This window comes from Fusarium solani (genome assembly GCF_023522795.1).
Source record: "Fusarium solani strain SB1 chromosome Unknown bctg00000000, whole genome shotgun sequence".
Classification (NCBI taxonomy): Eukaryota; Fungi; Ascomycota; class Sordariomycetes; order Hypocreales; family Nectriaceae; genus Fusarium; species Fusarium solani.
This window is the reverse complement of record NW_027072157.1, coordinates 660,209-677,124: the sequence shown is the minus strand read 5'-3', so window position 1 is coordinate 677,124 and position 16,916 is coordinate 660,209. Positions and strand designations below refer to the sequence as shown.

At 52.1% G+C, this 16,916-nt stretch overlaps 4 protein-coding genes across 4 annotated transcripts; 3 read left to right on the top strand and 1 right to left on the bottom strand.

The window, feature by feature from the left end:
- Nucleotides 1-256: 256 nt before the first annotated feature.
- Nucleotides 257-4,093, top strand: MRS44_000218 (uncharacterized protein; the record flags this gene model as incomplete). The annotated part of the gene is made up of 7 exons (XM_046282185.2): nucleotides 257-363; nucleotides 414-1,188; nucleotides 1,261-1,766; nucleotides 2,071-2,229; nucleotides 2,429-2,536; nucleotides 2,586-3,429; nucleotides 3,494-4,093. The coding sequence occupies 7 exons, from the start codon at nucleotides 257-259 to the stop codon at nucleotides 4,091-4,093; spliced, it is 3,099 nt and encodes a 1,032-aa protein (XP_046129658.2).
- A 1,166-nt stretch (nucleotides 4,094-5,259) lies between these two features.
- Nucleotides 5,260-11,665, top strand: MRS44_000217 (uncharacterized protein; the record flags this gene model as incomplete). Its single annotated transcript, XM_046282186.2, has 6 exons — nucleotides 5,260-5,485; nucleotides 5,543-6,648; nucleotides 6,709-7,497; nucleotides 8,095-8,241; nucleotides 8,323-10,361; nucleotides 10,756-11,665. 6 exons carry the CDS (start codon nucleotides 5,260-5,262, stop codon nucleotides 11,663-11,665), a joined length of 5,217 nt encoding a protein of 1,738 aa, XP_046129659.2.
- Nucleotides 11,666-12,994: 1,329 nt separating this feature from the next.
- On the top strand, nucleotides 12,995-14,248 carry MRS44_000216 (uncharacterized protein; the record flags this gene model as incomplete). Its single annotated transcript, XM_046276906.2, has 4 exons — nucleotides 12,995-13,164; nucleotides 13,337-13,756; nucleotides 13,810-14,155; nucleotides 14,210-14,248. The coding sequence occupies 4 exons, from the start codon at nucleotides 12,995-12,997 to the stop codon at nucleotides 14,246-14,248; spliced, it is 975 nt and encodes a 324-aa protein (XP_046129662.1).
- A 939-nt stretch (nucleotides 14,249-15,187) lies between these two features.
- Nucleotides 15,188-16,597, bottom strand: MRS44_000215 (uncharacterized protein; the record flags this gene model as incomplete). The annotated part of the gene is made up of 3 exons (XM_065623945.1): nucleotides 15,188-15,513; nucleotides 15,750-15,883; nucleotides 16,446-16,597. 3 exons carry the CDS (start codon nucleotides 16,595-16,597, stop codon nucleotides 15,188-15,190), a joined length of 612 nt encoding a protein of 203 aa, XP_065479684.1.
- Nucleotides 16,598-16,916: the final 319 nt, after the last annotated feature.

Here is a 16,916-nt window from a genome sequence, read left to right as displayed (position 1 = left end):
GCGTTGGCGTCGTAGGCCGCCCGTATCCGTTCACTTGAATTGGTTTAGTGGACGGCCAGATCCCTGCCACGTAACTGATTCATCCATGGGACTCCCTACCAAGACCTAAACGATCGGAATGGACGGCCCTGGATAGTGTTGCTATAAGGGAATGTCTTAATGAATAAGCGGTTGTGTCTCATCATGGTGGTGCTGCTCCCGCACTGACGAGGCACGAATTCAACTCAACAGTTTGGATATCCAGACAACTATCACCATGAGAGGGCAGCGTCCTACTGGGACTGATGGTGAAGCAAACTCCCATATCGCAAAACCTGGATCGCGGTCGAGAGTCGTATGCATATCTTGCTGCATTCTGAACACGTAAGTTAGCGAACCTGAGATATGAATGACATATCGTAACGCCTTTCCAGGTTACTAGGAGGTAGTCTTAATGTCTACTCCTTGTATGGACCTCGTTTTATCCGAGACTTGCATTTGGATCAATACCATGTCAACATCATCTCAACTACGGCCATGATGTCTCTGTACATCTTGATTCCTGTATGGGGACGCATCTGCCAGCTCACATCGCCACGTCTGCTCTCCTTCATTGCCGGTATCTTGTTTGGGACCAGCTACCTGGCGATTGCATCAATGTTCACAACCCACCACACATCTACTCTTGACCATTCAAGACCAGCCTTTCTCACTCTGTTGCTAGCGTATACATGCATCGGCGCTGCTACGAGCTCTGTTCTGATGAGTTCAATCATTGCATGCACGGAGACGCTTGAGAAGTCACCTTACAAGGGGTTTCTGAGCGCTGTGCCGATCGCTTGTTTCGGTCTCAGCGGGATACTCGAGAGCCAAGTGGCAGTTCGGCTCTTTTGTCTTCCCAACAAGGACATAGACCTGGCCAGTTTCTCTGCATTTCTCGCCATCGCGCTGTTTTCCACCGGAATGCTAGGAGCTTGGGGTCTGAAGCCGCCCAATGAAGTGTTGGACATTCGAGGGCATCTCCAGAACTCTGAGGAGAGACAAACTGCGACCTATGGAGCTATTGAACCGCAGCAGCTTGAAGGAAACATGCCAGCACCAGGCCGGGGTACTTGCTCCCCCACAGCTTTGCTGAAGGACCCCTTGCTATGGTGGCTTTCGGTCGCCAACCTTCTCATCGTAGGCCCGACTGAGGTGTACAACTTGAATGTGAGTTGCCTCGCAAAGTTTCATCTGCTGAAGAGTGGAACAAAACTGACATGTTGTGTGCGTTCATTACAGCTAGGGACACTTCTCCAATCCATAACAGGCACTGACTCTGTTGCGAACCAAATATCACACCATGTTGCTCTTCTCGCCATCGTGTCAACTGTTGCACGGTTAAGCGCTGGTGCTTTATCAGATTGCCTCCAGAGGGAAAGTAGCTCGACGGCCGAAGAGCAGAAATACAATCTGGTCTCCTCTCCCTTCGTCCTATTTCTAGCTCCGGCAGCAGTTGATGTCCTCGGCTTCTTGACACTTGGGACGATGGTGGCCAGGTTCCCCAAAGTCATATCTCTGACGTCTGCTTCGGTTGGTCTAAGCTACGCTAGCAGCCTGTCACTCCTCTCAGTCACACTCTCGATCTGGGGAACAGCACAGTTTCCCCTTGCATGGGGCATCATATCCCTGGCACCGGCAATGGGAATTGGGGCATTCGGTTACCTGTATTCGGTGGCTTACCAGTATGGAATGGAGAGGGGCGGTGGAACGGCCGGATTCTGTGTTGGCGCGTTATGCTATACATCGTGGGCCATAATCTGTGCCCTGGCAGTAGGAATGTCTATCGTCTGTGTTTTGATGGCTTGGTTGATCTTGTCCAACAGGAGGCACCGGTAACTGGACTGGACAGCTGTAGGGGCGTCCTACGATGATAATAGATTTCTCTAAAGTCAGATCTCCCAACACGATTACACAAGGTTGATAGTATCGCATAACACATGCCGGTTCCTTCGATGAGTCTCGACAAGGGAACGGAATCGACAGTGATTCCGTTGCTGCCACTCAATATTGGACCCATTGATCATTGTTTGCCATCTTTAGCTCTCAAAGATATTTCTACCTGTCTCCGAGCTTCTCCGCTCCTGTACCCGGCCCACGGAATCGGGCTACACCCCGGTCCTCCGGACCCGATGACTGGATTAGGCAAGACGATGCACAAGACCAAGACACGAAACAGGCCGATCTTGGTAAAGAGGATTTTTGGAATAGGTGAGGCGAGTAAGAGATTCCGCACTCTTACGATAGCTGGCTCGTGCTGACTGTTGCTGAACTGCCGTTTTCTCGAGTTTGCGCGCCAGCGAGATTGATGTGCGAACCCAGTTACTGCTACATCCTTTAAATGACCGGCAAGTGTTATCGACTTTCTTTCCCTACTCAACTAGGACTTACTTATCTACCGAATGCTCAGACTAGGAATTGGAGAAGAGCTAGGAGGCATCGTCGCTGTCATTTCACCCGCCATGGCTTCCATCCAACTTCTTCAGACCGTGAGCTTTACCTGTTCAATACTCAACTCGTAAGCCCTCATCCCAATACATGCTCCAGCACATATTGACATGCCCAAGTCTTATCGCCGGATGCATGTCAACGATCCCTATCTACGGTCCACGTCTGATTTTAGACATCGGGTACACGCAGGCTCAGCTCAATGCTGTCATTACAGTTGCGATGCTCTCTGCATATCTCACATCTCCCGTCGGCGGCTACTTGTGTCGGCAACTATCGCCGCGGGTCTTGTCTCTGATCTGTGGAGGCCTGCTAGGCGGAGGGTATCTTCTGACGGCGTCGGTATTCTTCGTTTCCCATCGCCCCAACGTTGAGGCAGTCGGATCCTCGTTCTGGAAGGTTCTGTTTGCCCACTTCATGATTGGGAGCGGAACCAGTTCAATCCAGCTCAGTGCTCTTGATGCCTGTGCCAAGAACTTGCTACAGAGCCGCTACAAGGGCATGTTGATGTCTGTTCCAGCGACAGCTGTTGGCGTGGGCGGCATTGCACTCAGCCAGATGGCCTCTCACCTTTTCATGACGAACCAAGACCCTGGCTCTGCTCCCTATCTAGATGCGGGAAGGTTCCTTGTTCTATTATCCTCGCTGGCGATGGCTGTTGGGCTAATCAGCGCCGTTGGACTAGTCGTTGTCCAGAAGGAGGTCGCCATGTCTCCGGTTCTCATCATTCAAGTAGAGGACAGTGACCAAACCGATCATCTCATCCCCAAGCACCAAGCGGCGGCGACTTATGGAACCATCGACGAAGGGGACGCTTCGACGTCAGCGAGCAGTGATGCCTCGAACTCCGGGCAGCAAGCATGCGAAGAGGGCGAAAACCCTCTCTTCCGGGACCAAGCGTTGTGGTGGTTCATGGGTGGAATGGCCCTTCTCCCAGGCACCATCGCAGTCTACCTAAATAACGTACGTGTGGCTGATGTGCTCAACCATCTTGACACTTGTCAATGGACTGACCGGTTGACTATAGCTCGGGACCATCACTGCGGCCATGAGCGACGACTCGACTGACCAAGGTTCTAAAGTTGTCCAGCAAATCACCATCTTGTCCACCGTGGCCACCGTGGCACGCCTTACACTAGGCGTCATCTCTGACCGTGTGGCTCCAGCTCCGGAACTGCCTCTCGGCCAGACCTCAGTCTATCGGACGAGGTTCATCGTTCTCGTCGTTCCCGCAATCCTCGTCTCGATTGGATACCTGCTTCTCGCCACACCGCTAGCTCGGTCGCAGTACTCAAACATTGCTCTTCATCTCTGTAGTGCCTTGCTGGGACTTGGATATGGCTGCAATTCTGCTGCCATGCCTGTCGTCGCTCAGGCATGGGGCCCGGAGAGCTTTTCCATCATCTGCAGCTGGATTAGCCTCTCTCCAGCCCCCGCCATTGCGGTCTGGGGCTGGCTGTACTCGTTCCTCTACGAGTGGGCACTTGATACTACAAGGTCAAGTCAGTGTCATGAGTGGAGCTGCTACGGTATATGGGCTTTGGCCTCTTCGGCGACAGCTATCTGTGCCGCATTTACATGGGCGATGTCGTGTGCTCAACTTCGGAGCAGGGGAATAAACGTGTAGACAGAGTGATCAGCTGTAGAGCCTATGAGGGAATGGCAGTGCCTATTTCAACAATGTGATTAGACGAGTCGAATGGCCATTCGTCTTGTATCACTTGGCCGCCTTTCAAGTATGCTCTTTCTATCAAAAGATTTACCTTTTTCACAAACATCTTATGGCTGCCGCCAGAATGGTTAATGATATTTAAGCTACGGTATTTTACGGTATTAGATTTTGACGCCTTGCTATAGGGGTCGATGACGGCTTCCTTTGGAGGTGTCATTGAGACCAACAGCTGTGGACATCGAAAGCGAAGGCTACAGTTTCCTGCAGAGATCCAACATCGAGCGGGTGGGTGCTTGCATCCTGCCCACCAGGTACAGGTCTCAAGGATTAGAATTGTTGAAAAGTGGCTTTCTTCTCCATTAGCCTGCGGATTCTAGACCTGATAGCCCTGGAGGTTATGATAGCCAGTACGTATCTTTTCTTGAAGCTATGATTTGCCCATTTCTTAACAGGGAACTTGAAGATCAGTGGCAAGAAAATAGGGGTACAAAGCCTACCTGCGCATGTACTATGAAAAGGAGGTATATGTACGTATATGTTAGTCTCTGAATAACATTTCTAATCCTTGCAACCTGTAAACCCGGGGGACCTCCCTGATGTTTCGATTGGGTTTGCGGGGAAGAACAGGTTCCGTTAGTTGGTTCGCACTTATCTATCTATCACGTTATGATTCTGTACTATCAAGCGAGTACTATCTTGAAAGGGATAGCCATTGCTATCCTGTGGGGAGACTCTAGTCCTTATTGAGTGCGTGGATGCGGTTACCCTATTATGTGCCGCGTCTTTATCTCACTTGGCCACATGTGGAATAACTTCAACAGACTAAAAAGTGTGGAGTTTGCCTGGGGGTTGGTTCGCCTTTTGCCCCCTGTCTCGGATATCGCTGGCTGAGGTTTTGGTGATTGGTAGCTTGCTGAGCGATTGCCGAGCTGGCTTAAGCCTCGAGAGACTCTCTATCACCAATCCATTTCTATCATCAGGCGACCAAGTGTGATGTGCCTATATAAACTACTTCGTTGAAGCCTCCGCTGGTCCCCACCAGAGTTGCGCCAAAAAGGGTTTCTAAGGTGCCGACAACCCCCGGTTCGAAAATTTCAATCAATCTTTCAACAATTCCGGCCATGGAGAAGGTCAAGGCCTCGGAGGCAGTTGCTCAGTCTCCAGTAGACGCTGAGAAGCCAGACTCCACCCATGACTTTGCTGTTGGGGAGATTGACGGTGAAGAGTACTACAGGCCTTTCCCGCCTCATCCAGACTTGCCGATCGAGACAAGCCCTTTAACTCTTCGTGCTGTCCTCATTGGATGGTCCCTGGGCGCTCTAGTCAATGCGAGCAATGTCTACCTCGGTATGTGCTCCGTGATTCCTCATACACAATGTGACACTTTACCAACATAAACGCCAGGTCTCAAGCTCGGCATTGCCAACGATGCCAACATGTTTGCGGCGTTCCTTGGCTACCCAATCTCTCAAGCTCTAATCAGGGCATCCGTACCCTTTCTCAGCGGCGGCTTTGGTCCCCAGGAGCACTCTATCATCCAGACCATCGCCATGGCGACTGGTGGTCTCAGCACACTCTTCATCACCTCCGTCCCAGCCATGTTCCAGTCCAACTTTTTCCCCGACGAGGTATCTCACAGCTACGGAAAACTAGCCGCCTTGACCGCTTCAGCCGGTCTCTTTGGCTCCGTCATGGCGGTTCCTATGTACAAGCTCTTCATTCTAGATCTTGCTAGAGATCTTCAGCTCAAGTTTCCATCCGCACTTGCGATTGCGACGACGATCCGCGAATTCCACCTCAGTGGCAACAATGCCAGGAACAGCGGAGTTAAAGCTCTTCTGATCGCTTTTGTGGTGTGCTTCTGCTACATTGTAGGGTCGTCCTATGCTCCCGGGATCCTGATTCACTGGTTCATTACCTGGTGGTTCTATGTCTGGGGCGCCAAGGGGGCCATCTTTGCTTCCAACTGGGGCTGGGTTCAGATCTACTGGAGCCCCGCTATGATGGGCTATGGAATCATTATCGGACTCAACCTGGCTTTGTCTTGGATGCTCGGTTATGTCGTTCTATGGGGGGTCATTGGTCCTATCTTGGAGGCCAAGGGGATTGCCTCTGGCATCGCCTACGACCCTGAAGAGCCTGATCTTATGACATACCTGTCTTTGAATCTTCAAGATCCCATCAACAACCCATCGCCTCGGTATTGGATGCTGTGGCCTTCAGTGTTTGTCATGCTCTGCGCAAGCATCACTGATATCGCGTGCCAATGGAGAAGTTGGGTCCGTCTTGCAACGCTCATCTGGGTTTATGCTGCCAAAGGAGGGAACCGCGTCGTGCTTCTGCTCCGGGGCAGAGAGAGTGAAACTCTGGGACGCCAAGCTGGGAAGCACGTCGGATCTCCAGCCCTCCCTGATCCCTCTACCCCGCAACAGAAGACAAAGTGGTGGGAGTTCTGGCCGTCTCTGACCGCCGGTGCGCTTCTTGCTTGTCTCATCATGACTTTACATTACGTGAGTTGCAGAGTTTTATCTATTTTTCGAGTGGTTATTCTCTAACAGAATCATTTGCAGGACCTGAATGGCGGCATTGCAGTTCTCGTTCTTCTTCTGGCCGTAATTCTCGGCTTGTTTGTGGTGCAGGTCATTGGCCAAGCATCAATCGCTCCTGCTGGGCCTGCTGCTTATATCTCCCAACTTGTTATTGGCGGTATTCTGCGCAGCACCACAGATAACACGTCATCTGCTACTTTCGGATGCCTCGTGGCCGGTGCCATCGTCAGCCAGGCTGCTATGCAAGCTGGCGAGCTGACAACGGACTTCAAGGTGGGATACTTCACCGGCACGCCTCCCCGATACCAATTTTACGGCCAACTTCTGGGCATCATACCTGCCATATTTCTCTCGCCTGCTCTGTACATCGTCTTCGCCAAGGCGTATCCGTGTATCAATGATCTGGCTCAAGCAGCAACCTGTGGCCTAGCCGCTCCAGCCGCACAGGGGTATCGAGTCATCGCTCTGGCAATCACCAGCCCTCAAATATTGATTCCCCGGAGCTCCTGGATCTTTACAATCTGTGTTTGTGTGTTTACCATTGGTGTCCACATCATTCGGCACTGGGCTACCAAAACTGGCAGAACTACGCTCAGCGCCTGGATCCCGAACATGCTGATGGTAGGCATTGCTGGAATTCTCCCAATCACTGGATACGGCGTGGCTATTGCTATCGGTGGTACCGTTGGTTTCGTGTGGCAGAAGCGGAACCCGGCCAGCTTTGGGCGCATTGGATTCGCTGTGGCTGCGGGCATGATCGGGGGAGAGTCTCTAGCAGGGTTGCTGACAGCTGTCTTGAATATCGCTAAAGTGGGAGGGACTGCGTTTTACGGGACTACTTTGGGATGCCCTGGGGGGAGCTGTTAGTCGTTTCGAGCGTGCTGTATAGTGATCTCCGGCTCAATCTATCTCACGGAATGACATGCGAGATAGCCCTGTAGCTAACGAGCCATATACTTATTCAACAGATCTATGTATTGGGCGTAATTGAATAACAGCATTGCATTCAATGTGCATGGAATGAGAAGGCCACTGTGTTAGCATTGGGATATGATGCTATGATGTGTTAACAATGTGTTCTTTGTCATAGTTGAAGTCCGGCCCTTGATGGGTTAACTGAGCTAGAAGATCGTGTATGAAATGAGACAACCAGGACTTCTAGCAACTAGAACTAATGACCTAAAGTATATGTGCGTTTGAAGTCTATCCTCAACATGTACCGTGTACCCAAGCTTAGTAGGTAGGTATTGAAGCCATGTTCTTCGGGTAACCTGCACGTGACGGAATGCGAGTGGTCCAATATTTCTGACGGAATTGCGCCGGGGTGGTTTTCTCCTCTTTCACGTCCACACCCCCCCACGCTCACTCACATCTCCTCCGTCTCACTAAACATTCAACTACCTGAAGTGCTTTCTGCTCCGCGGAAGTCGCCTCTACGCTGCCTCGCTCACTCAACGGACAACATCCATCGAAGTTGATCCAACATGTATGGGCCAGTTCCGCCACGAAGAAAGAAAACGAACATTGTCCGCAGTAGAAACGGCTGTGTCTCCTGTAAGCGGCAGCGGAGAAAGGTCAGCTTCCTCGACCATCTAGTTTCAACATCCTTAAGGCTCATTGACGCTTCGAATTCAGTGTGATGAGACGCGGCCCTCCTGTCGCCAGTGCACAGAACGTGGAGGCCGATGCGGCGGATATATGCAACACCTCCGCTTTGTCGAGCTTGAACCGATAAACACAGGCGTGAACTGGCGTGCAAAGGTTAGTGCGCCGTCGGATATTGTTACGCATCGCCCACGTCCTACGGAAAATCCCAGTCGAGGCTTGCCGCCTCCGGCCATGCCGATATTGTCCGACAACGCTTCTAACGCAAGCCATGACTTCTCGCCGGAAGCTGGTGAAGGGGAAATGCTCTTCCAAACTTGCAGACCAGCCGTGTCTTCGGAAGGCAGCGTTCCTGCCTCACATACAAGTCCATCTGATCGAGGCCTTTGGGGAGCCATTGAAGCCATGCTGGAGTCTAGTACTTCTCAGTGGCTGGATGATATCGAATACCCGGCACTCGATTCACGAAGTATTGAAGACTCAGCTCAACCCCCGACCTTCCCTATCTTGGAAATTGATGCCTTTGTAACCACCGCCGGGACGGATGAGCCGAACTTCCAAGCAACGCCACCTCTTTCCAGCCCTGACGGATGCTTGGTTGCATCACCAACAGCAAGCCATAACCGTCCATCCACCGTTGATGTACGACAGGCTCAAGATGAGTCAACACTGGATACTTCTCTCGTTGCCGGATGCCAGGCAGAGGTTCTTTTCTCTCCTAGAGCCTCGGCAACTCATTCACAGCCAACCCCTAAAAGCTCGTGCCACGATATAGGTCACAGCGGGATCATCCGGCACGCAGCGAACCACGCGGCCAGGCCGATCTCTTCTCCCTCAGGTGGAGGAGATATCGGTCATGACTCCGAACATCGCCAGTACTATGCTCATTTTAGGACACACGTGATCCAACTTCTCCCAGAGTCACTGCAGCAAGTGGTCATTCTTCTGGGAATAGACCATCCAGCCACTTGCGCTACTCTGGCGCTCTCAGCAGCTAACCTCTCGCGCTTGCGGTCGTTCAATTCCAATACATCTTCTCAAGCAAAGCCGTTGCTACATGAGAAGGGCCACCTCGCGAATGCTGCCTTGCTATACACCCGAGCAATAGAGAAGCTGAGGACTGATTGTCTCAACATCAAGGACGCCCTCACGATAATCATGGTCTTGGTCTACTACGAGATGGAAATCGGGACCGTCCAGGGACAATGGTACCACGTTGCCGGTCTTGATACCTTGATGCTAGCTCATGCTATTGATCTTAGCAGCACTTCAAAGGGCTGCCTGCTGCTTCGGACGTGGGTCATTCTAAGATCGAGAGCGTCCTTTTTCCGTCTCCCTCTGCTCCTGGACATGGAGCACGAGAAGGGGAAGCAGCTCCAGACACTTGCGGCATACTCTAGCGCAGACACGGAATCTATTTACTCAGCCATCTCCCAGGGCTGGAGCCTGGGCTTCCGTCTACTGCTCACAAAATGCATTAGGTTGGGGTACGAGGATGCAAAAACGGCATTGCAGAAGGTGGCCGTTTGGTTTGGTTCAGTCCGTGGAACGCCAGACGCTCTCCTGTCTCGTGTAGCCAGTAATCCAACGTCTAATCTAGGCATCTACGAAAGGCTTGGAGAACTTTGTCGACAACTCAATGAACACTCCGCCAAGATGGACAAGGTTGCTGACCAACAATCTTCAGCAAGGTCAAGTCCAGGGACCCTGCTCACCAAGCATGGGGTTGAGTCCATCCACTTCCCCTCACACTCAGCTGCCATGGCTCAGGCATACTTCAAATTAGCCCAGCTACTCTGCGACGAGACGTCCCTCGCAGACCTGACCGAAACACCTGCACCTACAAGCAAGGACCCGATCAACCCCCGTCTCCGAGCCATCCTAGGAATAGCAGAGGGACTTGACCCCGCGGAGTGCGTCTACAGAAACACGCTCAGCCTTGGCATAAGCGTCGTGGTTCTCATGGCAGCCATGCGCGCACCGCATCCTCTCGCCTTGGAGTATCTACTAGAAGTATTGCTGCCGCGCCTTAAAGCCGTTGGTCACTACTGGGAGGATTCTGGATACCCGTTAGTGCATTGTCAGTTGGTTGCGACCATCATGGCTTCCGAGCTGAGGAACGGACGGAAAGTTTTCTTAGTGTCACCCGTGGGGGATGAATCTTTAGAGAAGGAATTCTTTTTTACCGGAGGTGTGGAAAAGGGACTACACACAGTGGTAGGGAGGAATTGCAATGGACGCCTGTTTAGCGAATGCATTAAGGCTAGATACTAGGTTTTTAAATAATTTCTAACTTTTTAAAAGATTATTCCTTAAAAATTAGATTAATATAATATTATATAAAAACTTGTAATAATTTATAAAATAACTAAGTAATAGCTAACTTTTTTTTAAGCCCTCTTGTTAACCGTAGCACGCGATGTCAAGGCGCGAAAGGACCCGCAGTTAGTACCCATTGTCAAGGTCTTTTTCTAAACCGACAACATCTGTTACCGCCTCGTCGACTCGTCTTCGTGTCAGGATGGCCTCGTTCCCGAGAGAGACCTCGGGAGAGCAGTCACAGCCCTGGATACAGACCCTCTCTGACCTGCACCTCGAGTTCGGGCAGCAGTATTCCTCATACAGCTTCCCCGCGACAGCGCCTTATCTGCTCCTAGGGGGAGACGTAGGGCGGTTGATCGACTACGATGGATACCTAGGTTTCATGGAGAAGCAGGCTTCTCGGTTTGAGAGGGTGTTTTTGGTGCTGGGCAACCACGAGTTTTACGGCCTGAACTACGAAGCTGGGGTTGACATGGCTAGACGTCTCATGTCTGAGGTTTCTCTGGCTGGCAGGGTTGTTCTGCTACATAGGACCAGATGGGATGATCCCAAGTCTGAGATTACGATACTTGGTTGCACGCTGTGGTCTGCGATTCCACAGAGGGCATATGATGTTGTGCAATCCAAGGTCAAGGACTTTAAAAACATCAATGAGTGGAGCGTCGAGAAGCACAACACCCTTCATGCAGCAGAGCACCTCTGGCTTCGTGAGCAAGTCGCACAGGCAAGCACAAGACAGATACTAGTGGCGACGCACCACGCGCCGCGGGTCGAGGGCACGTCGAGGCCGCAGCACGTCGGGAACCCGTGGACATGCGCGTTTGCGACCGACTTGATGGATCAAACGTGGGACGGTGTTAGGATCTGGGTTTTTGGGCATACACATTACTCGACCGAGGTTGTGCTTGGGAGCGGGATAAGATTGTTGGCGAACCAGAGGGGGTATGTGATGCCGGAGAATCAGGCTTCAAGGGGGAAGAGTGGTGATGGATATGTTTTTGACGATGGATTGGTTATTTCCACGTCTTGGGAGGTTGGGAGGAGCAAGTGATGGATATGGACAGAGGCGGTGGCTCCGGAGTTGAGGGTTGACATGGGATATCGTGGCTATGAAGTTGAGTGCATGACAATGACGACAACTGAGCAACGGCCTCTGTTTGGCCAATGGCTCACAGCCTAGATCTAGCAGCTGTTGGTCGAGATGATCTGAGATGAGCCAGGGTCCAAAGTGTGGGTTGCATTTGTCAGGGCCACGAGGCGTCCCGAGCTTGGCTGTCGGCAAAAGAAACGAGGCCGACAGCGTAGTGAATGGGTTGAGAGTAAGCAAGGCAGTTGTATGCGGTAATTGGGTTAAGCTGAGGGTAGATCATCAGTATCAGCTTCTTCTGCTCAAGCATTGAGCCAATTGACCGCTGTTGAGCTGAGGTGCGTGATAAAACATCAAGGCTCGCTAGCTCGGTCGTAGAGCCCGAGAGGCCGGGGGGAAGGGGTTTGCTTATCAGGCACCAACCATTGGCCGAGCCGGCAATAAGAAACAAGACCAAAGAGAAGCACGCAAGAAGAGAAGAAAAGACGGGCTTGGCCGTCGCCACCGTTTAGAGGGAAGTCTTCTCTTCCAGCCAATCCCGCCACGTTGACGAGCGACGGTTGATGAGTGGTGGGGCATGCCGAGGAAATCCCGGACAGTGCGAACCGTGAGTGAAATGCAAGATCTGGCATTTGTTGGTGAGTGAGATGCGAGATTTGACCAAGTTTGCAAGGAATGGAAGTTGCTGATAGTGGGACAGGCTGTTTCTACTGTATCAGGATAATGTCAGGTTATAGATTGACAATTCTCGAGATGACTTGTAGCTATAGAGACTCTCGTTCAAAGAGTGAACCTCTATCTATCGCAAAGATATCTCCCCGAAATACGTACGTCACTCTGCTTGCTTCTTTGGCGGCTAACAAGGTCCATCCATCGCTACCCCGGGCTTCCCAGACGTCGGAGGAGCACCCGTAGTCAGTGGATATCCGCCACTGTAATCCGTACAGTAGACGCCCTGTAATCTGTGAGGTCAAGCCTGTAACAGACCTGTTTTAAGCCCGGCTTTTACGTACTGTCCCCCGGCTTCTCTCCCCTTGGCCCGGTCCGTGCGGCGGTCGGCGCCGATTATCCGAGTCTTTCCGACCAAGCAGCGGGCGGCGGGCAGGAGGCATTATTTTTCCCCGGGGGGGACCAGCCAAAACAAAAAAAAGATCTCAAGGCTCAAGTTTTTTCCCTCCTCCTTCTCACCTCAAGCTTCCTACTTCCCTCACCAAACCCCGTCCTAACAGCTCGGGCTCTTCCATCTCCTCTCAGTCCTTTGTTTGTCTGAATCCCCATACAACATCTTCCACAATGGCTTCCGGCGCTGCTTCCACCGGCTCGACCAAGGTCGACGCCGTCGTCCAGACCATCAAGGCTGAGGAGCCCAAGAAGCTCACCGGCTTCGCCCTCTACTCGCGATTCGCCCTCGCCGGTGCTGCCTGCTGCTCCATCACCCACGGTGGTCTTACTCCCGTCGATGTGTACGTTTCTACCGCGAGCCTCTCGCTGTCAATTGCGCCTTTTGCTGCTCTGCTGCGAGCGGTTATCCCGGGGTCCTCAATTGGCCCGAGGCTGCCGCTCCGCCGTGTCGCAATTCCGAGTCCCAATGGCAGCGAGGTTCTACTGAACATCTAAGCTAACACTCCCTCACAGCGTCAAGACTCGTATCCAGCTCGACCCCGTCACCTACAACCGCGGTCTGATCGGTGGCTTCCGCCAGGTCGTCCAGAACGAGGGTGCTGGCGCTCTCCTCACCGGTGCCGGCCCCACCTTTGCCGGTTACTTCCTCCAGGGCGCCCTCAAGTTCGGAGGTTACGAGTTCTTCAAGCAGCAGTGGATCGACCAGCTCGGCTACGAGACTGCCTCCAGGAACCGCACTGCCGTCTACCTCGCCTCTTCCGCCACCGCCGAGTTCTTCGCCGATATTGCTCTCTGCCCCCTTGAGGCCACCCGTATCCGTCTCGTCTCTGAGCCTACCTACGCCAGCGGTCTCATCTCTGGTTTCGGCAAGATGCTCAAGAACGAGGGTATCGGTGCTTTCTACGCTGGTTTCGGTCCTATCCTCTTCAAGCAGTAAGTACCTCAGTTATCATGGGCCTTTCTTGGCAATATACTCACAACACCAGGATCCCTTACACCATGGCCAAGTTCGTCGTCTACGAGAAGGTTGCCGAGGCTGTCTACCGCCAGTTCCCCAAGAAGGACATGTCCGACGGCATGCAGACCGTTGTCAACCTGGGCTCTGGTCTGACCGCCGGTTTCGCCGCCGCCATTGTCTCTCAGCCCGCCGACACCATGCTCTCCAAGATCAACAAGACCAAGGGTCTCCCCGGTGAGGGCACTACCTCTCGTCTCATCAAGATCGGCAAGGAGCTCGGTCTCCGTGGCTCTTACACCGGTATCGGTGCTCGTCTCTTCATGGTCGGTACTCTCACCGCCGGTCAGTTCGCCATCTACGGTGACCTGAAGAAGGTATGTAAATCCCAGTCCTCAGAAGTCTGATATATCAACTAACAACTCAACTAGGCCCTCGGTGCCGTCGGTGGTGTCGAGATCGCTGCTTAAACGATCCGCGATGTCGAAATGAAAAGAGGAAGCGAGGGAAAGTGTACGAGCTGTCTGGGAACCGTGGCCTGAGTAGTGCCCAAGAGCTGGGCCTGCTTTGAAACGCTCGCTGCTGTTTCTTTTACATGGATACCTTATCAATGGAAGTAAGGGGGCTGCACAAGGCTTGCGGTCAGCAGGCTCCTCGTCCAAGGAGGGACGGTCAGGGGAAGGGAAACAAAAAGTGAATCCTTTGGAAAAAGGGGGGTTACTCGTTTTTCGTCTCATGTGTGCTTATGATACCTCGAGCATAGAGTGGGTAGACGGGTGGTACCCTGCCGAAGGGTTGTATAATAGTCCTTTTTTTACGCTTCAATCATAGACTGGGAGTTTTTGGACTCTTCATCTGACTTTTCTGTCTCGAGATCTTTGCACTGTGAAGCCGATGATGAACTTGATAAGCCACAACTTGAATGTCTATGAATGGCTTTGGAACGTTCCTCAACAATCTCCCCTTCTCTCCTATGTATAAGTGTGCAGAAGAGGTGAGTATCTTGTAAATATAGCTAGCTGGCTTACAAAGTGTCTGGTAAACCTGCTCAAGTGTTTCTAGATACAATAGACACCTTTAATCGAACATGGCCCGACGCCGCTGAGCCAGTGACTCAATCTTAGTTGCTCTGTGTAAGTATCGTTCTACCTGATCGCAATCCATCCATCCACATCCGTCCGCTCGTTGTATCCTTTTTGGGCCACCTGTGTGTCTAGGTCTGTTGTGAGCGTTTCCTCGATAGACACGAAAGAGGAAAAGGACGAAACTACGACCAGGTCGTCGTCTATGCTCTAGTATCGCAATCTGTCACCAGGTGATTCTGCCTATGGTTCGTCAACGAACTCCCTTTGCGCGATAGATTGCTCTCCATGGCTTTTCCCCTACGGCCCAGGAAACGCCCCATACAATCAGCGGTCGTCGTATCGGGCATCTTGAGCGTCTTTTGCGCTCTCGCCACCAATATGTTGAAGATGACATTTCCAGCAAGGCTTCGAGGGCTGCTCTTTCCTCCCGTCTAACACCTCGTCTCCCTCAGTTTGGAATGCCTTCTTGCCGCGTCCGTCGAGGGGCGGCGCTGGATCTATATATCTACCCCTCGTTTGAAGAAGAGCGATATGTGAGTTGGCAATGTTGTGCTTTTCAACTCTTGAAGGGCCGAATGAAATAGGCGAGTCGGGTGGAAGGGAAGCATGTACACTCGCTTGGATGATCCTGTCTGGGTGAATCTCGGGGGCTTGCTCATGTATGTGCAAGAATAGCGGTGTTCCACCTCGTTGTTGGTATATATCAATGATCCACGTACAATGGGCTGAGATGATACATATTGCTCTCTGAAGGTGCCAGCTCGCAAACGGGAGCAGTGAAAGTTGACCGTTACGCCGAGACACACTCCCAGGATTGCATGAATTGGGAGTCTGCAACCCTTGCATATATATATTGTCCGGTGGAGAAATGAAAAAGTCATCATACTCCTCATCATTCGAATTGTTGGTCCTCGAGCCCACATGGGAGCCATGCGGACCGAGAGGAAAAGACGAAGAGTGAGAGCAGTTGCCTCGTCGAGTGTTGTACCCCCAGTAGAAGCGACTTGAAGCAGCAGTGTTCTGTGCTTTGTGAATAGTCACTAAGTGATGAAGTGTGTGCAAGGGACCGAGATGACAGCTTTCGCTCTTCGGAGGTGCGAGCTCGTGGCCGGGAGCGGCGAAAGCGACTCAGTCTGAGGTACTCTCACACGAGCGACTCCCAGGCGTACCCACCGGGTCACAAAGGAAAAGATTGAGCGCTTGTGTATATATATGTTTCTGTCCAAGAGGGCTTAAGTCCAGTGCTCTTGGTCATTGGGAGCGCTGGTCTTCGAGACCACATAGGGGCCATACGGACCGAGGTCGGTGAGACAAAAGACGCGAGCGGGAGGCATCGGCTTGGTCAAGTGTTGGATCCTAAGTGGATTGACTTGACGTCGCAGTGTTCTATGCTATTTGGAAACATCATCCTGATATATAGTCCCCAAGGGATGATCCATGTATAGTGGACTGAGATGAGACTCTGCTGCCATCTTGGCTGGGAGCAAAGCTTGCCGCCAAGACTGTAGTCTGGAATCTGATGAGGGTGATCATTGATCAAGACCTCATCGATACCTCCAAGATCGGGCCTGGTCCGGAGTACCTCTCGGCAAGCGGTCGTATATGTCGTCTGGCCCAGCAGCGAAAGTCCTCGGCCGGACCCTCCTTTGCCACCGCCGGCAGTGCTTCGGCGCGGAAGACCGATTCAAAGGCTCCTGCGATGTTGTAGAAAAACACTTCTTTGTCGATGCCCATGTTGTCTTTGGCTTGGCGTCATGTGTATATAAGTTCGATGTATCTACTCCCCAAGGAACAGAAGGACGTTTGTGCCAGTCTGCTGTTTGTCCTACATTCTTCGGACTAATAGGAAGGGTGAACGGGGGAATCCATTCAGAAGAAGATGATCTTTCATCTCATCCATCAGCCAGTCTAGTCCAAACATCTGTCCGGACTTAGGCAGCTCTTCCTAGAGGGCCTGTCACCAATCCATTCTTGGCGGCAATGGAGGGCCGTTCCCAAACACGTTTGTCGACTTGGTGCTATATACCAGCAGCCAACCTGGTTGATGTCAGTT